Source organism: Passer montanus, unplaced genomic scaffold (genome assembly GCF_014805655.1).
Source record: "Passer montanus isolate IOZ18808 unplaced genomic scaffold, ASM1480565v1 scaffold20, whole genome shotgun sequence".
Taxonomy (NCBI): Eukaryota; Metazoa; Chordata; class Aves; order Passeriformes; family Passeridae; genus Passer; species Passer montanus.
The window spans coordinates 4,778,145-4,795,988 of NW_024366592.1; the positions used below are offsets into that span (position 1 = coordinate 4,778,145).

Genomic DNA, 17,844 nt, shown 5'->3' on the forward strand with positions numbered 1-17,844 from the left:
TTTCACATACCACAATCTCAATGAAAAATGAAGTGCCAGAAATAGTATGATTTACTGTGAAATAACAATTCTCTCCTACAAACTGAGCAACTGTGCCTTGAAAGTCTCTATATTCAACTTATTATAGAAACACTCCTATGACTGATACCATAAGAACTAGAACAGAAAATAATTTTAAAATCAGTTTTTTAATATAACAAAAGCATCTGTCCATCAAGAAGTTTATGACAGCTGGAACCAACTCCCCATATGACATAAAATACAGACTGACTAACTTGTTGAGCTATTCTTTCAGTCCTTTACCTTTTTTTTCCTATATCCTGCAGAAATAGTTCCAAACATTATGGACCACAAACAAGTAGCTGGTATGTGTTTTCTTCTCCTGCCAAGGCTTCTCAACATGTTTGCATGCCACAGATTCACCTGGATAATAAAAGACTGGTTGTTTGCTTCCACTTTCCTTATTGGAAAGTTGCTCCAGAACCTCATTCTTCTTGTCACTTTGAGACAAACACAATGTCCAGCTTTTATTTCTACTGTGGTGGCAGTAAGAAAACCACTGTACAATGTACCTTTGCACACCTTATACCTCACAAGTTTTAAAGAAATGTTTGTTACTCCACAAGAACCCCACTGCACACTAACCCCTCAGCATCCACAGTTCTCCATCAATTCTGTGATGTAGCCAGGTGTTTCTATGCAGACTCTACTGTGGAGAAAGAGTGTCATGCCACTGAGAAACATGCTGACAGCAGGAAATCATGACTGTGTGTCAGGCAAGAATTGTGTAAGACAGCTATACCTGCACTTGGTATAGGAGGAATCGCTGGGTAAAAACCAGTAACTTATCACAGAATCACATAATGGGTTTGGGCTGGAAGGGACCTCAAAGATCATCTTGTCCCATCTTCTCCCATGGGCAGGGACTCTTTCCACTATCCCAGGTTGCTCCAAGCCAAATCAAACCTGGCCCGTGGCACTTCCAGGGATGGGGCAACCACAGCTTCTCTGGGCAACCTGTGCCAGGGCCTGGCCACCCTCACAGGGAAGATTTTCTTCCTAACATCTAATCTAAACCTACTTTTCCTCAGTATTAAGTAACTTTTCCTTGTCCTGTTACACCAGGCCCTTGCAGTCTCTCTCAATCTTTGCAGGTTCCCTTCATTCAGGTGGAAGGCCACAACTGGGTAACCCCACAGCTTCTGTTCTCCAGGCTGAGCAATCCCAATTCTCTCAGCCTTTCCTCACAGCAGAGCTGCTCTATCCCTCTGATCATCTTGGCACCTCCTCTGGACTTGCTCCAGCAGCTCCATGTCCTTCCTGTGCTGGGTCCCAGTGCTGGAGGCAGCTCTGCAGGTGGAGTCTCACCTGAGCAGGGCAGAGGGGCAGATCCCCTCCCCTGCTGCTCACAGCACAGACCCTGCACCATCAGGTCACAACCCAACCCAGCCTGGTGAGTGGAAGCCCCATTGCCATTTTTGACCCCCTATCCAGCTGCCACTCAGCTCCTTGTAGCACTGAAGGTCAGCAGTGGTAAAGTTCTGGATGAAAGAATGCTACTGGATGTTGGAAGACCACTCATCTGTTTCCTTAACATTAAAAAATGGTACAACTATGCTCTCTTTCAATTGCATTTCCTGACTTTTTTATAGAGAGTAAAACATTCAGAGTAAACTAAGTCAGGTAAGTTTCAATTGTGTTTATGAATCTCATTGAGTTTTTTGGGTCTTGTGTAATGGATAACACCACAAACATTAGGAATTTGAAAGGAGAGGCAGTAATTCCTGCTGAAAAAGGGAAGTGGTGGCATTTCCTTAAGAAATATAAGGAGTTCCAAAGTGCCCCTCTAATGTTCTGCTCCAGCAAGATGTCAAAATCAATGGACACAAAGTTCTGTTAATACAGACAAATTAAGTGCAGACTGCAACCCAAAATACTACAATGCCATGGAAGAGGCTCCAGCCTTGAGGGACCTTGTTCCCAGCCATAATGGGATATAAGTAACACATCTTGGGGAAATCCACATTAAACACTGCTTCCAGTTCAGTTTTCACTGTACAACTACTTGTCCTACTCAGAGAGCATTATAAACACCCACATTAGAAACTGATCTTTTTGGTCCTGAGGAAGTGACAGCATTAGATGCCTCCATCTCTCAGCACTTTGTATTTTCCTCCTTCCTCAGCTAAGGTGGATCTACCTACCTAAACAAACAGAAAGAGAGGTATTTTAATAGATCAGCTTCATCTCACACCTCCTGGAACACAAGTGAGGGAAGCAAAGTGACACATCCATTCTGGAATTAAAAGTTACTTCAACATTGAGATTATTGAGCTTGAAATTACCACTCTGAGGTGGGACATCATCACTCTAAACAGAGGGTTATTCAAACATTTTAACATGGACAACTGAATACAGAAATGTTAGAAATGACACTCCAGTAGAGGAAAATCAATCACACCTCCAGTTACAGCTGGTAATTAAAAATAGATGTAGTATATTAGCCTTGAGAAATAAAAATGCACAGCATTTTGACAACTACTGATTTGATATTACTGATTGACATTTTGACATTACTGATTTGAATCCCATTAAAACTCAGCTTCCTGAACATTTCCTGGGTACACATTCAGCAAAAGCTTCTTCTATGAAAGACTGTATTAACTTCAAGCAAATAAACAAGAAGTGAAAAGTGTGCACAGGAGTATCAATCCTCATCTTAATAACCCTTCTAGCATCAAACTTGCAGAAGAGAATTCCTCCCTCTCATCATTAGCTAATTAATTTTAAAATGTTCTCTTCTGTTTCTCCTGGGAAACAAGGAAATGTGGGAAAAGGAGACTGCTCAGACCTCTTCCAGTTGTGGGTAGCCAAAAATTCAGTCTGCCTGCCAGCAGTTCCTCCACTGAAGCTCCACAGCCTCTGCTTTGCTGGGAATTGGGAATAAAAATCATCTTCCCATCTCAAACTTTGACCTACACCTCTCTATTTCTCATCAGAATACTGGGACCTCCCTGCTGTGTTCACAAAGAACCTGCAAGTTCAATTTTAATACCTTTGCTCTAGATATCACCTCAAATTCATTTTCCCAAGCCCTTTGTGTGTTTTGATCTCTGTACACATTGTACACCTCTTCTGCCAGGAGGAGGGGATTTTTCTCTTTAAAATACGAAGGGTGTTTGTGCCAACACCCTTGAGTTTGGCAGAATCTGGCCTTTGAAACATAAATCCCCATGTCTACTTTGTCTTCCAAGCCATTTCCACTAAAAACATTTGGGATGCTCTCAGACAACAGTCAGTTCCCTCAGAACAACATTGGACAGCATGTAAAGCAACCAAGTTATTTTTGTTTAAGGCTGATTCATTGCACATTCAGCACAACAAATCAAATTCCCACAGAAGTCCATCATCCACTAATTCAAATTTCAAGATTTTTAAAGTTGAAAATGGTGTAATTACTTGGGAGGAATTGTACCTACCTAGTAGAGCCTTCACCAGAGAAGGTAAAATTCCTTCAGTGGATAATAACTCAACAGAACACAGGAGTGCTGAGTTCAGTCATGTCAAGAAACTGCATTTTAATAAATGCCAGGTTCTGTACATGTCTAGTCTGCTGAGAACTGTGCATTTTGAAAACTTAATGTATTTACATGATAGGTTGGAACAGGCCAGCTGATGAATATATAACTATCTGATGATCAAAAGATCTTTTTCAAGGAACAGTGAATCATTAAGTAAACATGTAGCAATTTTCAGCATTATTATTCAGATTTTGATCTGGAATAACATTTTTAAAGCTACTTTTTGACACCAAAATCTATAGGTTTAGCCACAGCCTTTAGAGAAAGTCTATCAGCAACCAGTGGCTGATGCTGACCTAAACTGAAGCCAGCTTAATGAAAGAGCAAGAACCTGAGAGATCAAGACAAATGTAACAGTGATTGGCCAATTTTGTAGTTTTGGGATGGCAAGGGAACTTAAGTCCATCTGGCCCAGATTTTTGAGAAGTATAAACAGGCACAGCTCAACTGAACCAAAGGAAACTGCAAAATCTTAACATGAAGATCTCAGACATTTTCCTTTTTTTTTTTTTTTCAAACAGAAGCAAAATAGACTACCAGAAATTGTAATTACAGACAGAGCTGATGCACACCACTTTGCCCAGCTAACACTAGTAGAACTGATAGGGCCACGCAGTAGGAAGATCTTTAGAAAATACATTAGTCCAGTTTTCAGGACATTGGATCATCTTACAAAATCTATCATTATCATTTGACAGCACTCAGTTTAACAGGAGGCAATTTCAAACAGCAGCCAAAGACTGAACTGCAAAATAACCCAACAACTCAACTTTGGGAGAACAGTAGAAACACAGAATGGCTTAGGCTGGAAAGAACATCTTGCTCATACCTACGTGCTATTTTCTATAAAATAGGACAGCAAGTTCATAACAGTGGGTGAAATGGACCACCTCAGGCAGGAAAATGCCTTGCTCTGTATTTGTAACACTAGGCAAAGTCACTCAAAGATGAGTTTTGGGGGAAGTTGATTCTTCCACTGTGTATGGAAAACTGTCAGCTACTACTGCCTTCACTGTTTGTATTACCTTATGGTCTGAATCCTGGAAGAGAATCTCATTAAGCCAAACCCTAAATACACACAGGATAAAGACAGAACTTCAGCCTATTTAGGAGAATTACTTTATTAAGAAAGCGCAAGAGGAAAAAAAGATAAAATAATCAACTGTGGCCAAAGTTTTTCAACCAAAAGGCCTGAAATCCAGAGTCTAAATCCAGATACAGTCTCATAAATAATAATGATTTAAAGATGTCAGAAATAGAAATTCATACTGAAGGCCTCATAATCATTCTGACTTAAAAATACACAAATGCAAACATCCTCCCAGCAAAGGCTACAGAGAGAAGCTCAGACTCTATTCTTAAAACAGGTCTTTCACCTTTGCTCCACCTACCTCAGGCTCAGTGCTGGCCTAGATCTCAACCCAATTTCCACCAGTTTTATGAATTTACACCTGAGTCTCCACACCATTGCTAGGAGCTGCTGACTCCCCTCTTTAATCATCAGCCTCTCTGTGTGTATGTTTGCACACACACATGGCAGGGAGAAGGGATGACTCTCCAATGTCAAAAAATCAGCTGAATGTCACACTCCCAACCTGAGTTTGGCATAAAAAATCACAGGCTTCTCCCAATCCTCAGTTATATTATTCATGCAGAATGCACTCAGCATTCTATTGTTCCTGCTCTCATTGTTTATAAATGAGTCTTTGCTTCATGTGGGCATGGAAGTTCCTTTAAGATTCCTTTACTAAAAGTACTTCTGTAATGAGATACACCGCTAGCACTCAGAGGGTTAAAGAAGTCTCTGGAAATGCTTGTGCTTCTGGAGAAAAAATGTATTTTTGTCTTTACTGAAGGAGAAATGAAACACTGGATCTTGCTGATTTATTTTAGCCAATCTGACACACAGGTTCCTATTCCTTCTTAAATGTTTCAGAAAATAATGACGTTCTTCATTTTGTTCTCTCTTACTGCAATATTTCTGAAGGAAATTTCTTCATATGTTAAGACTCTTGTTTTTATACCTGACTTAAATATTCCCAGCTCTATCACATTAAAATAGTAACCTAAGACATGGTCCTCAAATGCTGTGCCTAGCATAAATACCATTTCTCATGTCAGGACATGAATTGTTCCAGGTCCCTTTTGTTAGGGATCTACAGCTACAAAAAAAAGACACAAGCCTTTGCCCAGCAATATTGCAAATTTCATGATTTAGCTTGTTTGACAGTCCGAGCTATCATCATTAATCCTGGAGATTGTGCAAGATTCTAGTGCATTCCGCCAGATTAGAGTTTTTTCAATCCAAATTAAGTTAATTAACAGTGGGCTGAATTGTGAAAGAAAAAGTAAGTTAGTCAGATGGCAACTGAATCACTTTTGGCTGAGGACACCCTTTTGTTTTAAAACCAGTGTTGCCATGGTTTAAAGGGGAGTGGGACTGCATTTACCTCTCCATTCTTTACCTCTCTTACTGCTTTTAAAGTTCAAAAGTCTTCTTTTTGCTGCTACTAAGGCTGAGATATTGCAGATCCAAAAGGGACAAGAGGCAAGCTGTCACCTGACATACTGAAACCAGAAAACTGGAGAGATCCATCCATCCATATTTTGGAGTGAAAGGAAACTGGGTTTTTTGAACTAAGGACTCAAGAAATATAACAGCTTTCCAGTTAATGGAAATGCATTTATATTTCACTAATGTTAAGCAGAGAAACAACCCCATCTCTTTCAAAAGCTTTCCCCTGTCTACTTGCAAATACCAATGGACTTTATGAAATGGATAGGTTTTGTCTTTTTAATATCAACCCCTAATATATTAGCTCTTAACTGAAGTTTAATGAAGCCATCCCCAAGAGCAGTATCTTTAACCAACAATCTCCATTTTCTGTGGGTTCTCCTGACACTCTGGACTGCCTTCATCTGCCCTCTCCCCTCCTCACCTGCTTTTCTCTCTCTGGTAATATTCTGGTTTTTATCACACCACTGCAAACTTTGGGTAACTCTAGTGAACTCCAGGGAAATATATTTCTGGACTTACACCTGCCTAGCCAGCAGAAAATGTAAATTGAGCTGAATAGTATTTAGTTTGCTTGTTAAATGCATTTTTCCCCTTTAATTTATATGAAAAAAATAATGAAGTCTGGATTGTATTGCTCATACTCATCTTCACACCCTATTGAAAAAAGCTACTCACTTTTTCACTCAAAACATATGCAATTAGTAGAGGAGACAACAAAAAAAGTATTTCTTTCAACAAAGATCAGCCCTGTAGGTCATTTGAAGGAGGGACAGTAGCGCAGAATTTCAACTGGGTTTTTGAAACAGCAGCTTTTAAAAAACATATTTGTAGTTTAAGTGCCAGGTTTTGTCTAAGAAGACAAAAATATTGCAAATACTTCTGTCACTCCTATATTCCAATTAGTTTTGGAGGGGTGAAAGATGAGCAATTAAAACAATTCCACAAGGAACTGTTTTAACATGGGGAGTAAACAACCTCCAAATCTGGAAACTCATTGGTGTGTGCAACCAAGGACGAGTGCCGAACCCAACACATCCATGGAAAAAAAAAAGTGCACTGAAAAAAGCTGGGCTTGTTTTCCATTTAAATCCATGCCTATTCAAAACAGTCATATCTGAATTTCTAAGAGCATACAAAATCAGTATGCGTTTACCATAATAAATGCCTTTTTCATCAACTAACAAAACAGAACAGATACAAATGAACCAATCAGGGATTTCCAGTGAGCTATCAGTGTTAGAAAAGCTACTCTGCAGATTCCAGTTGAGTCACCACAGAGGAGGAAAAAAAAGGGGGGAAAAGGGGGAAATAAATTACTGTGTGCAACTCCATCTGCAAACTGCTTCTCCCGCACTGGTATGTAATAAAACGTGTTGCTAAGATACAAGCTGCTAAAGAAGTTCATTAAAGGACACTTTAAACAAAGCTGCCAGACTCTTTTCCCTTTAAAGACTGCTTATTTGGTTCTGTCCCTTGTGTTTATAATTAGATCCTCTATATGAGAGATTGTATTCCATTCAAGCCCACTCAGCAAAGAATGTTAATAAAATAATGTAAATAAGGCACTGGTTTAGGTTGTACATATTTATGGGCTGCAGAGCTGCTGATAGAAATGCATCTGGACTCCACCTGTATTTTTAAATGCAAAATAAATGCTTTTCCAAGTAGTTTCTCCCCAAGCAGGAGAGCAGAAGCATTAGCTTCTGCACACAGCACGCTGACCTAACTTTCAGAAAATACTTTCAGGCAAAGAAAACTGGCTTTTTGCCTAAAGTTTGGAGTTTCTGAGGTGCCTGTCATATAGGCTTTTATATGCAAGCCTTTGTTATCTACACTGAAATAAAGGACAAAATTGTTTATGTCTTTCCCTTGGCAATCTTTCTCTTTTTCCATCTGTATACAAATTCCTAGATGTGCTTTAATGATTTGCAGAATTTCCTTGATCTCATATATTCACAAGTAAGTCTGTTTTGTAATATTTTATTGCCAGAAAAGATATGCTATCAAATAGGTCTTTATCTGACCTTATGCAAAATACTTTTAGTCCTCATAGTACCACTTGGAGGATAGGTGTACTTAGGCTTTTGTTTTGGTGAAGGGAACAGAACGGGCAAGATGTATTTTGCTTTCAGTCATTGTGGTGAAATGATACTAAAGAAATAATTTCTACATTTATCTGTTTGGCACTTAATAACACACAAGATGCATAAATCACAGATGAGAGTTAGTATCAGTGATTCCATAGGAAATGTCAGTTGGCACTTTATACCCTGCATCTCACACTAAATTCTGTACTGCAGCCCCCAGTACGTATATATATATTTTTAATTACGTTTTCAGGCTCATTTACATGCGCATATTGGCTTTCTGCCTGAATGATATCAAAGAGAAAGACCTTATGCTCACACCCAACCACACACACACACACACACAGAGACACAGAGGCAAATTTATACACAGAGACACTCAAGTCTGTACATCTCTGAGAATGGAAGCTTCTCTCTTCGTCATTCTTAGAAAAGACTCGCCAATAAATCTTTAGGCAATCTCAGCTGATCTGAAGCACTTTAGAAAAACAGATCATTACAGAAAATGTAGGTTAATCTCTGCTGCATGTCAAAAGTATCAATGATTCTCACTTGACTCAATTATTTGAAATGTAATATACAATTTCACTTTCTGTAACCTTATGAGATTTGTCATCAATAGCTGAGTTGCACAGAAAGGCAATTCCACTCCTTCTCCCCAGATAATACATGAGCTACATCACAAAGTAACAACAGGATCAAGCTAAATTAATGTGGAAATGAAAATAACTTGTATACAATATAGACTTAACTTCTGTTTCAAGGCCAATTATATGCTTCTCTCAATTAAACACAAGCAATCAGACTAACCTTCAGGTGAACACGCTGCTGTGGCCAGAGCCTCAATACCCAGGCTCTTTAAACAGAATTACAGCTCTGAAAATAAGATTGCCTCTCAAAAGCCTAAATTAATACCACCCATCATATCTATAGAGTTCTCAAGTACTTATTGCTTTGATTTTACTGCAGCTGCACTTATTGTCAATACTCTGGTTTACTTTAATTCAGCCAAAGGATTGTTTTATAGTTTCAACTTGGACATATATTTAAATTCTCCACGGGTTAAAAAAGGAAGATACATGCTCCTATTTCTTAGTTCTCTGTCTATTCACCAGAAGGGTCTGCCTGTACATGTGCAGAAAGCCCTGTGGTACATATTAGATTTCAATAGATGCTTACTATTGGCAGTTGCAGGTTGGAGTGAGAACTAAGCCACATCAGCAATTTCATATGACACTCTGGAAATTGCTACTGCATAACAATAAGCAGCTGATTCAGAAAAGACAGTGGGGGAGAAAACATTTTTCATGAAGTACATTTTAACTCAAGAACAACTCCAAATGAAAAACTAGTACCACCTTAGGCTTAAAAAAATAAAATAAAAAATTATATAAAATATATCATAGACAGACATATAAGAGAAGTGTGTGATGAGGATTGGATAGACCAAATATGAGCCTATTACACTGAAATAACTGTCTACTTTATTGGCAGAATGACAAATTTGCATTTCAATTAGTCCAGTTCTGTTCTTTTTGGTTCTTCTTTGTCCTTACAGCCTATTTTCACATTTCCCTTACCTTCAACTCCTCTGCATGTACCAGTGTCCCTCCTTGACATTATGGCCACACATACACCATGTACCATGGCCTTGTCTTACTGATTTGCAAATTTCCATCCTTTAACTCCATTGCTTAAAAATGTTGTTGTTCAAAATCAGATTTTGTTTTGGGGCAGAGGGAGGCATCATTTTATAATCAAGTACAAAAATACTGCACATAATATCCTTGATCACAAAGAGAAATGCATAGAAGGAAAAGTTAAAAGTTAAAAGTAACTCCAAGACTCAGAGTTCCTACACAGAACTAAAGTTACTTTGAAAGAGCCTCCCTACTAAAGTATTGTGTACATCTGAACAAATACCTGTTTGCTGCAAGTATAAATTAGACATTTTACTGTGTAACAGGTAGCAAGTGTCGTTAGTGTAAAACCAGAAATGAAATAAGAAGGTATTGTTGGCATCATTCCTTTTTCTAAATAGACAAAGGCATTGTAGGGAAAAAATTGCTAAATCACAGGGACAATCATCATAGCCAGCTCCTCTAATGAGGCATCATGGGATTACTGGAGTTATTATAAGAGTCATCTTATTGAAGAAATTCAAAGTTAATTGAAATCAATTGTACTGTTCTGACAGCAGGTGTTTTAAGTGGGTAAAATATCAAAGTGAACTCTTTAAAATGGTTAGAATGAATGTAACATTCTCTTTTCAACAGTTAGCCCTGCCAAGTGATACACTGTACAAGCAGAGAAAAGTGTACAGTCAAAGAAAAAAGCTGGAATGAAATAGCATTTCCCATGCCAGTCCAGCAGCTACCAAACAAAATGGGGTTCTAACCCCTCTAGTAGAAATTTTTGTTACAGATGTGTGAATTCCATGAATCTTTTTAAGGGCAACCTAATGGCAGGCTGACAGCCATATTTCCATTCCTCCATGAAAATGTCCTTTATTACCCTTTTCCTCCAATATGACATGGGAATCTCAGTATGCTGTTACTGAAAGCATCAACAGAATGCTACAATTGTTATTATGCAAACTATATTCCTAAGTTTCTCCTCCAAGAAGCTGAAGGTAAATACTTCCCTAGTTTTTTTCCTCCTTTCTATAGGTGGCAAAACAAGCAATACATTGCCACCTGATTTTGCCAAAAAAAAAAAAACAAACCAAAACTGGAGCTTTTTGGTAACTGGAGCTCTCTGAATTACAGTCCAGATTCTTTACTCTGATCCAGTAAATTCATTTTATTCTGCAATTGCTCAGGATTCCCAGCAAAGTCAGCAGGACCTCCTTATACAGAAGAATGGCCATGTCAAGCTCATATTTAATACCTGTTGTCTTTGTGCTTACAGACTCAGTGCAGGGATAGAAAAGTTTAACACTGCACCTGGGAGCCCATCACCCTGCCTGCCCTGACATCCAGAGCCAGACATGGATGCAGTTCTTGCCACAGGAGTAGGGAGGGCTGTGCATACCTTGGGTCAGAGTTTGACATCAGGTTCTGGAAATGCCTTTCAGATTTTACCTGAGTTTTCATTGAAGCTTATAACCCTTATTTTACCTTAATCATTTGGAAAGAACCCAGCCATGTGAAATATTGAGCTCTGGCAGTATCAGTAATTTACTCTTTACCTCATGTAAGCAATGCTGCCATTTACAGGCACAGCCCAGCATGAACTTCAACAAACCCAAGATCCACCTCCTCCTCTTCCCCAAAACAGAGACAATATCAGCACAATGAGACAACTTGAGCTAAACCATCTCCAACAACCTGCACAAGAACTGTACTTCAATTTTAAGCAGTCTAACACTTTCCACAAACAGGTTTTGCTGGTGATCACCACAGGCAAAATACAGTCAATGATTTCATTTCAGGTATAGTACCCAAAAAAACCCCAAACCAGCAATAACACAGGCTGGGAAAGTCAGCCTGAAACTGATGCTGATTTTCTGCATAGATATTAAATTATGGTAAAGAAATTAAGCAACACACAAGTGAATGGCATAATGTCTTTCAGGAAGGCATATTTTTATTACTGTGCTACAGGACAGGCTGTCTGAATTCAGAGTTTATCATGGTCAAAAATATAGTGGCCCACACATGTTCCTTGTTAAACACCTGGCTTGCCACCTAACACTTATGTCAGCAAGGAGGAACAAGCAAAAGGGAACTTCCAATGAAGGTTAAAGATTTCTTGTTTGTATTTTTTTAATCCTGAGTTATTAATTAATAAGAGACAACTTTCTAGAATTAAAAGACCCTTAACAACTCTTTAAGGACATAAAGGCAAGAAACACATGCAGCAGAGCACCTCTGGTGTGCTGTTAAGGCCAATGCTGGCTCTTATGATGGCTTTTTTATTTACATAGAAATGCTTGCTGCTTGACAATTTAGATAAAAATGTTACTGCTGCTCTGCATGTGCTGCAGACTGAAGGTGTAAAACCACTGGACTAACTAATGGAGTTAGTCATATCACACATCACAACTTGTTAAAGAAGAGGTAACCCATTCTCAAATGTGATGACAATTCATCAAAACTACAGCGTCTGAGGGATGTACTTGTGACAGAAGTCTAAGCTGTCTTTCTGAGTTGGATGCCAAATTAAGAACTGACTGAAGCTATTGCCTTCCTGTAATGAAAATGGTGGATCTAGAGTACTTATTTGAAGACAATGAAAAATATTAAAACAATGCTAAATTGTTTTAGCATTGTTTCCAACATAAAGGAAACATCAGTGACTAACCAGGGAGCCTTAATTAGGATGCAACTTTAAATCCAGCTGCACATAAAAGTCCACTTCATAGACTTCCCTCAAAAGTTGAGTTTGTTATTCAGTTCTTTCTTGTCTTCATTTGTAACTTTCAAGAAAAGTACACATTGCCACAAATGCCACTGTAGCCACCTACAATGAAAAGTGATGAGTAGGGGCACTGGGAGATAACATTCACTCCTGCTATGTTCCTAACAGGTGTAGATGGAGGGTTTTTGTTTGTTTGTTTTGCTGTTTCATCATTAACACGTGCAGTTAAATTGAAATGCAATTTTAGGGTCTTTTGTATTCAGCGTACACAAAATCAAAGGTATACATTATTGAATTATGAATTTGTTGTGCCTAAACAAATCTTTGGGGGGGATAAAGGAGGAAGGAATGTAAATACATATGTAAAAATAACCTCCCTACTTGAACTGCCTATTTAAATTTACACTGGTGTTTCCATGAAAGTGGGGGCATGAAACCACCAAAGAGCTCCACCATCAGCCCATCTGTGGTCTCAGGGGTCCTCACTGCTCCTGCTCTGCACCCTCGAGGACGCAGAGTTCATTTACAAGGCACTACCCAAGGAGCAACTACTAATTATAGCAAGTTTGCAAAGTTACTCGATGGCTTTGTGACCTGGTCACAAGCTGAGACCTCCAAACTCATTTCACTTGTGACCTGAGAAAGATTTCAGTGTAGACCTCTGGAGGTGGCAGCCTGGAGCACGAGGACACCACACCACCAGCCAGGCTCTTAATTATGAGCTCTTGTTGCACAGGATGCTGAAAAGAGTAAAAGAAATCTAGAGTTTTGCCTAAAAATAGGATGTTTCCTGCTAGGCCAAATTTGCTGCTCACAGAATTCGGGTATTTTATGTTTAATTACTTCATGGTCTAAAGATTTATTTACAAGATTATGAGAATGGCAAGCCAGAAATATACAAGAATTTTTTACTAGTTAGTTTGGATTATACATAAATATGCCGTGCAAGCTTAGCAAAAACCATTTTCCCCAAGCTGAATCAGAACGTTCAAACTGAATTTTCAAATGTCTCTCTGCCTTATCTAAATTCCAACATGACATGTAATAAATAGCTTCTCATTTACTACGATCATAAAAATTTAAACAGCCTTGAAATAGTTGCTACAATATAGGGGGAAACGATCAAATCTATGTTCCAAATATCCACTTAGAACAGTAAAACTATTTTGATATTTAAGAAACAGCACATAAAGATACATTGTTGCAGGAAAAGCTTTTACCTTATTAAACAAAAACAAAAACAAAAAACCAAACAAGGTTCTACCCAATATAGTAGTATTAGAGTCAACAATTTGCTGTTTTACACTGCAAAACAAGGACTAACAGCTCTTACACATCATGTAGTGTCAGATTTGCTTTTAGAAAGAAACTATCTGATTTGATTCTACACAGTGATTAAACATCTTTGTGCTCTGCTGAGTAGGGTATTCTCTCCCCTCCCCCCTCCAAAAATGGCATCAAAGCAATCAAAATGGTAATGTTCAGCATGAATGGGGCCCCATCCCCCACCGGCAAACTCCGCAGACTTTTCTCCATGTTAGGAGGAACCAACACCCCTTCCTCACAAAATGGAAGCTTCCACTACCAAAGTGAGAGTGCTGACCAATTCTCATTACAATGAGCTGGGAGAAAAAGGGTGGCGGTGCAACCACCGCCCGCAGGCACGCGGGCGCTCCGCAACTTTCAACAGCAACTCCGGCAAAACAAAACAAAACATACACGCACACACATAAAAGAAAAAAAAAAAAAAAAAAAAAAAAAAAAAAAAAAAAAAAAGGCGAACGAACAAACGAAAAAGAGGGACGGGGAAAAAGATGTGTCGCCTTTGGTGTCCCCTCGCAGGGAGGGAGGGAAGGGCGGCTCTGGGCCCGGCGCTGTCCCCGGGGCGGTGCTGAACGCCGAGGCCGCGCTCGGGCCGGGCAGCGGCGAACCCGGCACCGCCCGCCGTGACCCGGGGGCCGGCAGGAAACTTCGGCGTCGGGATGCAGAGGAGGGGGGGCTCGGGCCGGCAGATCCCCCTCTGGCTTCTCCAGCCGCCTTTCCCGCGCTGGAAGTGCCGGGAGAGGGGCCGGGGGAGCGGGGAGGCGAGCGGCGCTGTCCGCGGTGCTGAGCCCCGCTGAGGGCCCGCCGCCCCCGCCGCAACTTTCTCCTCCCGGCACAAAAACAGCCTCGAGAAACTTTGGGAAGGGCGGGGGGAGAGAAAGGGAGCAAGGTTCCTGGTTTGTTTTGTTTCTCTCCTCCGTTTTTGGTGGGTTTTTTCCTCCCCCCCCCCCCCCCCCCCCGCCGCTGAAACGGGTTAATCTGGTTTTATTCGTATTTTTGGAAGGGGGTAGAAAAAAGTGAAAGTGCCTAAGTGAACTCGAATCAAAAGGCAACACGTCAGATCAGACCAAGGGAAGAGAAAGGCAAGTGGGGAGGGGAAGGGGAAAAAAAAAAAAAGGAAGAAAAGAAATAAAGTGATCAATAAAAATCAGTTTTGTAATTAAACCCATAAATGGCTCCAAACGGGGCTCCAGCCTCCTCCTTCCCAACTCTTGCTCTGCACATTACACAGAAGTGCACAAAGTAGCCCAAGACAGGAGAATTTTCCATATTCCTAAAACATGTCGACCAACTCAAAATGGACGCCTCTTTTTTTTTTCTTACGTTTTAACTACTGCTTATCTTTTTACTACTAGTACTGAAATAATTCTTTCCCCCAGCAACACATCAGAGAATCCGACCTCATTATCAAAACATGCATTTTCTGACTCCATGCAAAAGAAAATGGATGTTATATCCCCTGCCGCCAGTATTTTTCAGCTAACGCAGACACTTTTCGGATGTTTAGATAGTGCACCATAAAAACAAGAAGAAAAACCAAACACAACTGAATCGATCTGTTCCTTACTTGTTTCTCATTAAGAGCTGCTATTCTTGATTGCCTTTCATGGATTTGTTTCTTAAGATCCCCGTTCTGCAAAAACGGCAACAAGACGCATATTAAAGGCAAAGTGCAAACTAACCCCGGGATGAATAAACTTGCGAGCTAGAAATTGTTCAAAGCCAAAACCATTCCACCGAAGCCGTACAGAAGCATGCACACACAAAACACTCTCCTTAGCAAGAAAGCTCAGTGCAGACTACAAAATGAGATCTCTTACTGATAAAGTTTCTCATCCTGCTGTCCCAGCACAACTGCGCTTATTACGGCAGGGATAAAATACTGAAGAAGAGAGAAAAAAAAAAAAGGATCTGCATTTACCTGTGGATCTTGCTTCATCTGTGCAACTAGTTTCTATTTAAAAAAAAAAAAATCGCCCCACAAAAAAGGAGGAATTAGAAACTGTTTCAAGTTTAATGGATTTTTTTAAATGTATGTATGTGTGTGGACGGGGGAGGGAGGGGGGTAAGGAACAAAGAGGCAAGTAAACACTGCGAGTCAGTTTCAAGCAAAGCTCATAAATATTCAAGTCTCGTCCTAATCTCTCCAACACACACACACACACACACACACACACACACACACACACACACACGCACTCTCTCTCACACTCACACCAGCACGGACTGCAGCGCTGACTCTGCACCTCCCCAGCACACACACACACACACAAAAAAAAAAAAAAAAAAAAAAAAAAAAAAAAAAGAAAAGAAAAAACCCAAGAAAACAAAACCAAAAACAAAAAACACCAAACTCAGCCGAACAAGCCGCAAAAGTACTTTGGGGCAGCGCTCGCCATGGCTGCGTGGAGCCGGGGGTCCCCCCCGCGCCCCCTCCCCGGGCGGCTGCGGCACCGCGGCTCCCGCCGAGCCCCTCACGGAGCCCCTCACGGAGCCCCTCTCCGAGCCCCTCTCCGCGGCTCTCACCGAGCATGCATCGCCGCTGCTGCCAGCCCGCTTTCCGTTCTGTTACCTGCTGACACTGGATTTCCACTTTTAACGCCTCCTGCAAGCTGTGTAGCTCCATCCCTGCAACTTGCCAGGCACTTTCCTGCCACTTTCAGATCCGAGTGAAGTTTGGCTTTTGTTTTTTTTTCTTTTTTTTTTTTGTTTGGTTTGGTTTTTGGTTTGGTTTTGTTTGGCCTTTTTTTTCCCCTGCCTTTCTTTTCTTTTTCTCTCTTTTTTTTTTTGGCTTTTTGTTTTGTTTTGTTTTTTCTCTCTTGCTTTTTTGCGACAGACCCGCCAGCCAGCCACCCCTCCCTCCGCGGAAAAAATGGAAGAAAACGATCTCTTAAAGTAACTAAAATAAATAAATAAATAGGAAAACCAAAATGAAATGAAGAATTGAAAAGCAAAGGAGTGGCGGCAGCGGGAACGACAGTACGGGAGGCAGAGCGGCAGGACAGCGGGCGGGCACACAAGTACTCGGCGTGCTCGGCAAGTTCTTCGCCCCTTTGCTGGGGACACGGACTCATTCCTCACTTTCCGCCGAGCTGGGGGGGCCCCTGGGGAGAGGAACAGGGAGAAGGAGAGAAAGGGGGTAGAGGATAGAGACGAGGGTAGGGATAGGGATAGTTGACAGGGAGAGGAGTAGGAGACAGGGCCAGAGATAGGGATAGAGACAAGGGTAGGGACAGGGGATTCAAGGTGGGATAGGGATACGGACAAATACAGGGATCGGGTTAGGGGATAGGGATAAAGATACGTTCAGGGGTAGGGACAGGAACAAATACAGGGATCGCGATGGGGATAGGGACAGGCACAGAAATAAGCACAGCGATAGGGACAGGCAGGGGCTGGTAGAGGGGTAATGATAGGAATAGGGGAAGGGAAAGGGACAGGGGAAGATGAAAGGACGGGGGCACGGGCAGGGGATTCGGTATCTTTCCCTTTCCTGCCCACCCCGAGCGTCTCCACTGGGCACTGCCCTGGGGTGAGGGCGGGACGCCCCTCCCAGCATGGCGAGAGATCTCGCTCCCTGTTCCTCCAACATCCCGGCCTTCTGCTCCAAGCCGAGCGCTCCCACTCCACTTGACCCACGTTCCCCTTCTCCGTCCCTGGATCTCCTCTGCCCTTCCCCGTCCCTGTCCTCACGGGGGCCGGCCGGGGCAGCCGCCCTCGCCCCGGCCCGCCAGTGTGTCCCTCACGCCGTGAGGGGCCGTGCTCGCCCCAGGGACCCTCCAGCCGCCCGGGCTCGGCCGTGCCCGGGATCCCGGCTGGTGTCACCTGCTTCAGGCAGGGATCCAGGCACTGCCGGGTCACAGGGTCCGGGAGGGTCACAGGGTCTGGGAGGGTCACAGGGCAGCGCATCCATTTCACGCGGTTCCTCACCCGCCCCATCCACCTGCTCCTCACCGGGACAAGCTGCTGTGCC

The 17,844-nt window shown here is 41.6% G+C and overlaps 1 protein-coding gene across 2 annotated transcripts in view; it reads right to left on the bottom strand.

Annotated features, from left to right (window-relative positions):
• PHF21B (PHD finger protein 21B) overlaps positions 1-16,497 on the bottom strand; it is a 155,101-nt gene extending 138,604 nt beyond the window's left edge. The window contains exons 1-3 of one of the 2 annotated variants that reach the window (XM_039708129.1): positions 16,444-16,497; positions 15,793-15,825; positions 15,439-15,504 (exon numbers count right to left, since the gene is read on the bottom strand). In XM_039708129.1, the coding sequence (XP_039564063.1) occupies positions 15,439-15,504; positions 15,793-15,825; positions 16,444-16,497 (153 nt within the window). Of the gene's footprint in view, positions 1-15,438; positions 15,505-15,792; positions 15,991-16,443 lie in introns of those variants that run through there. The other variant, XM_039708127.1, reaches the window with a different exon arrangement.
• Positions 16,498-17,844: the final 1,347 nt, after the last annotated feature.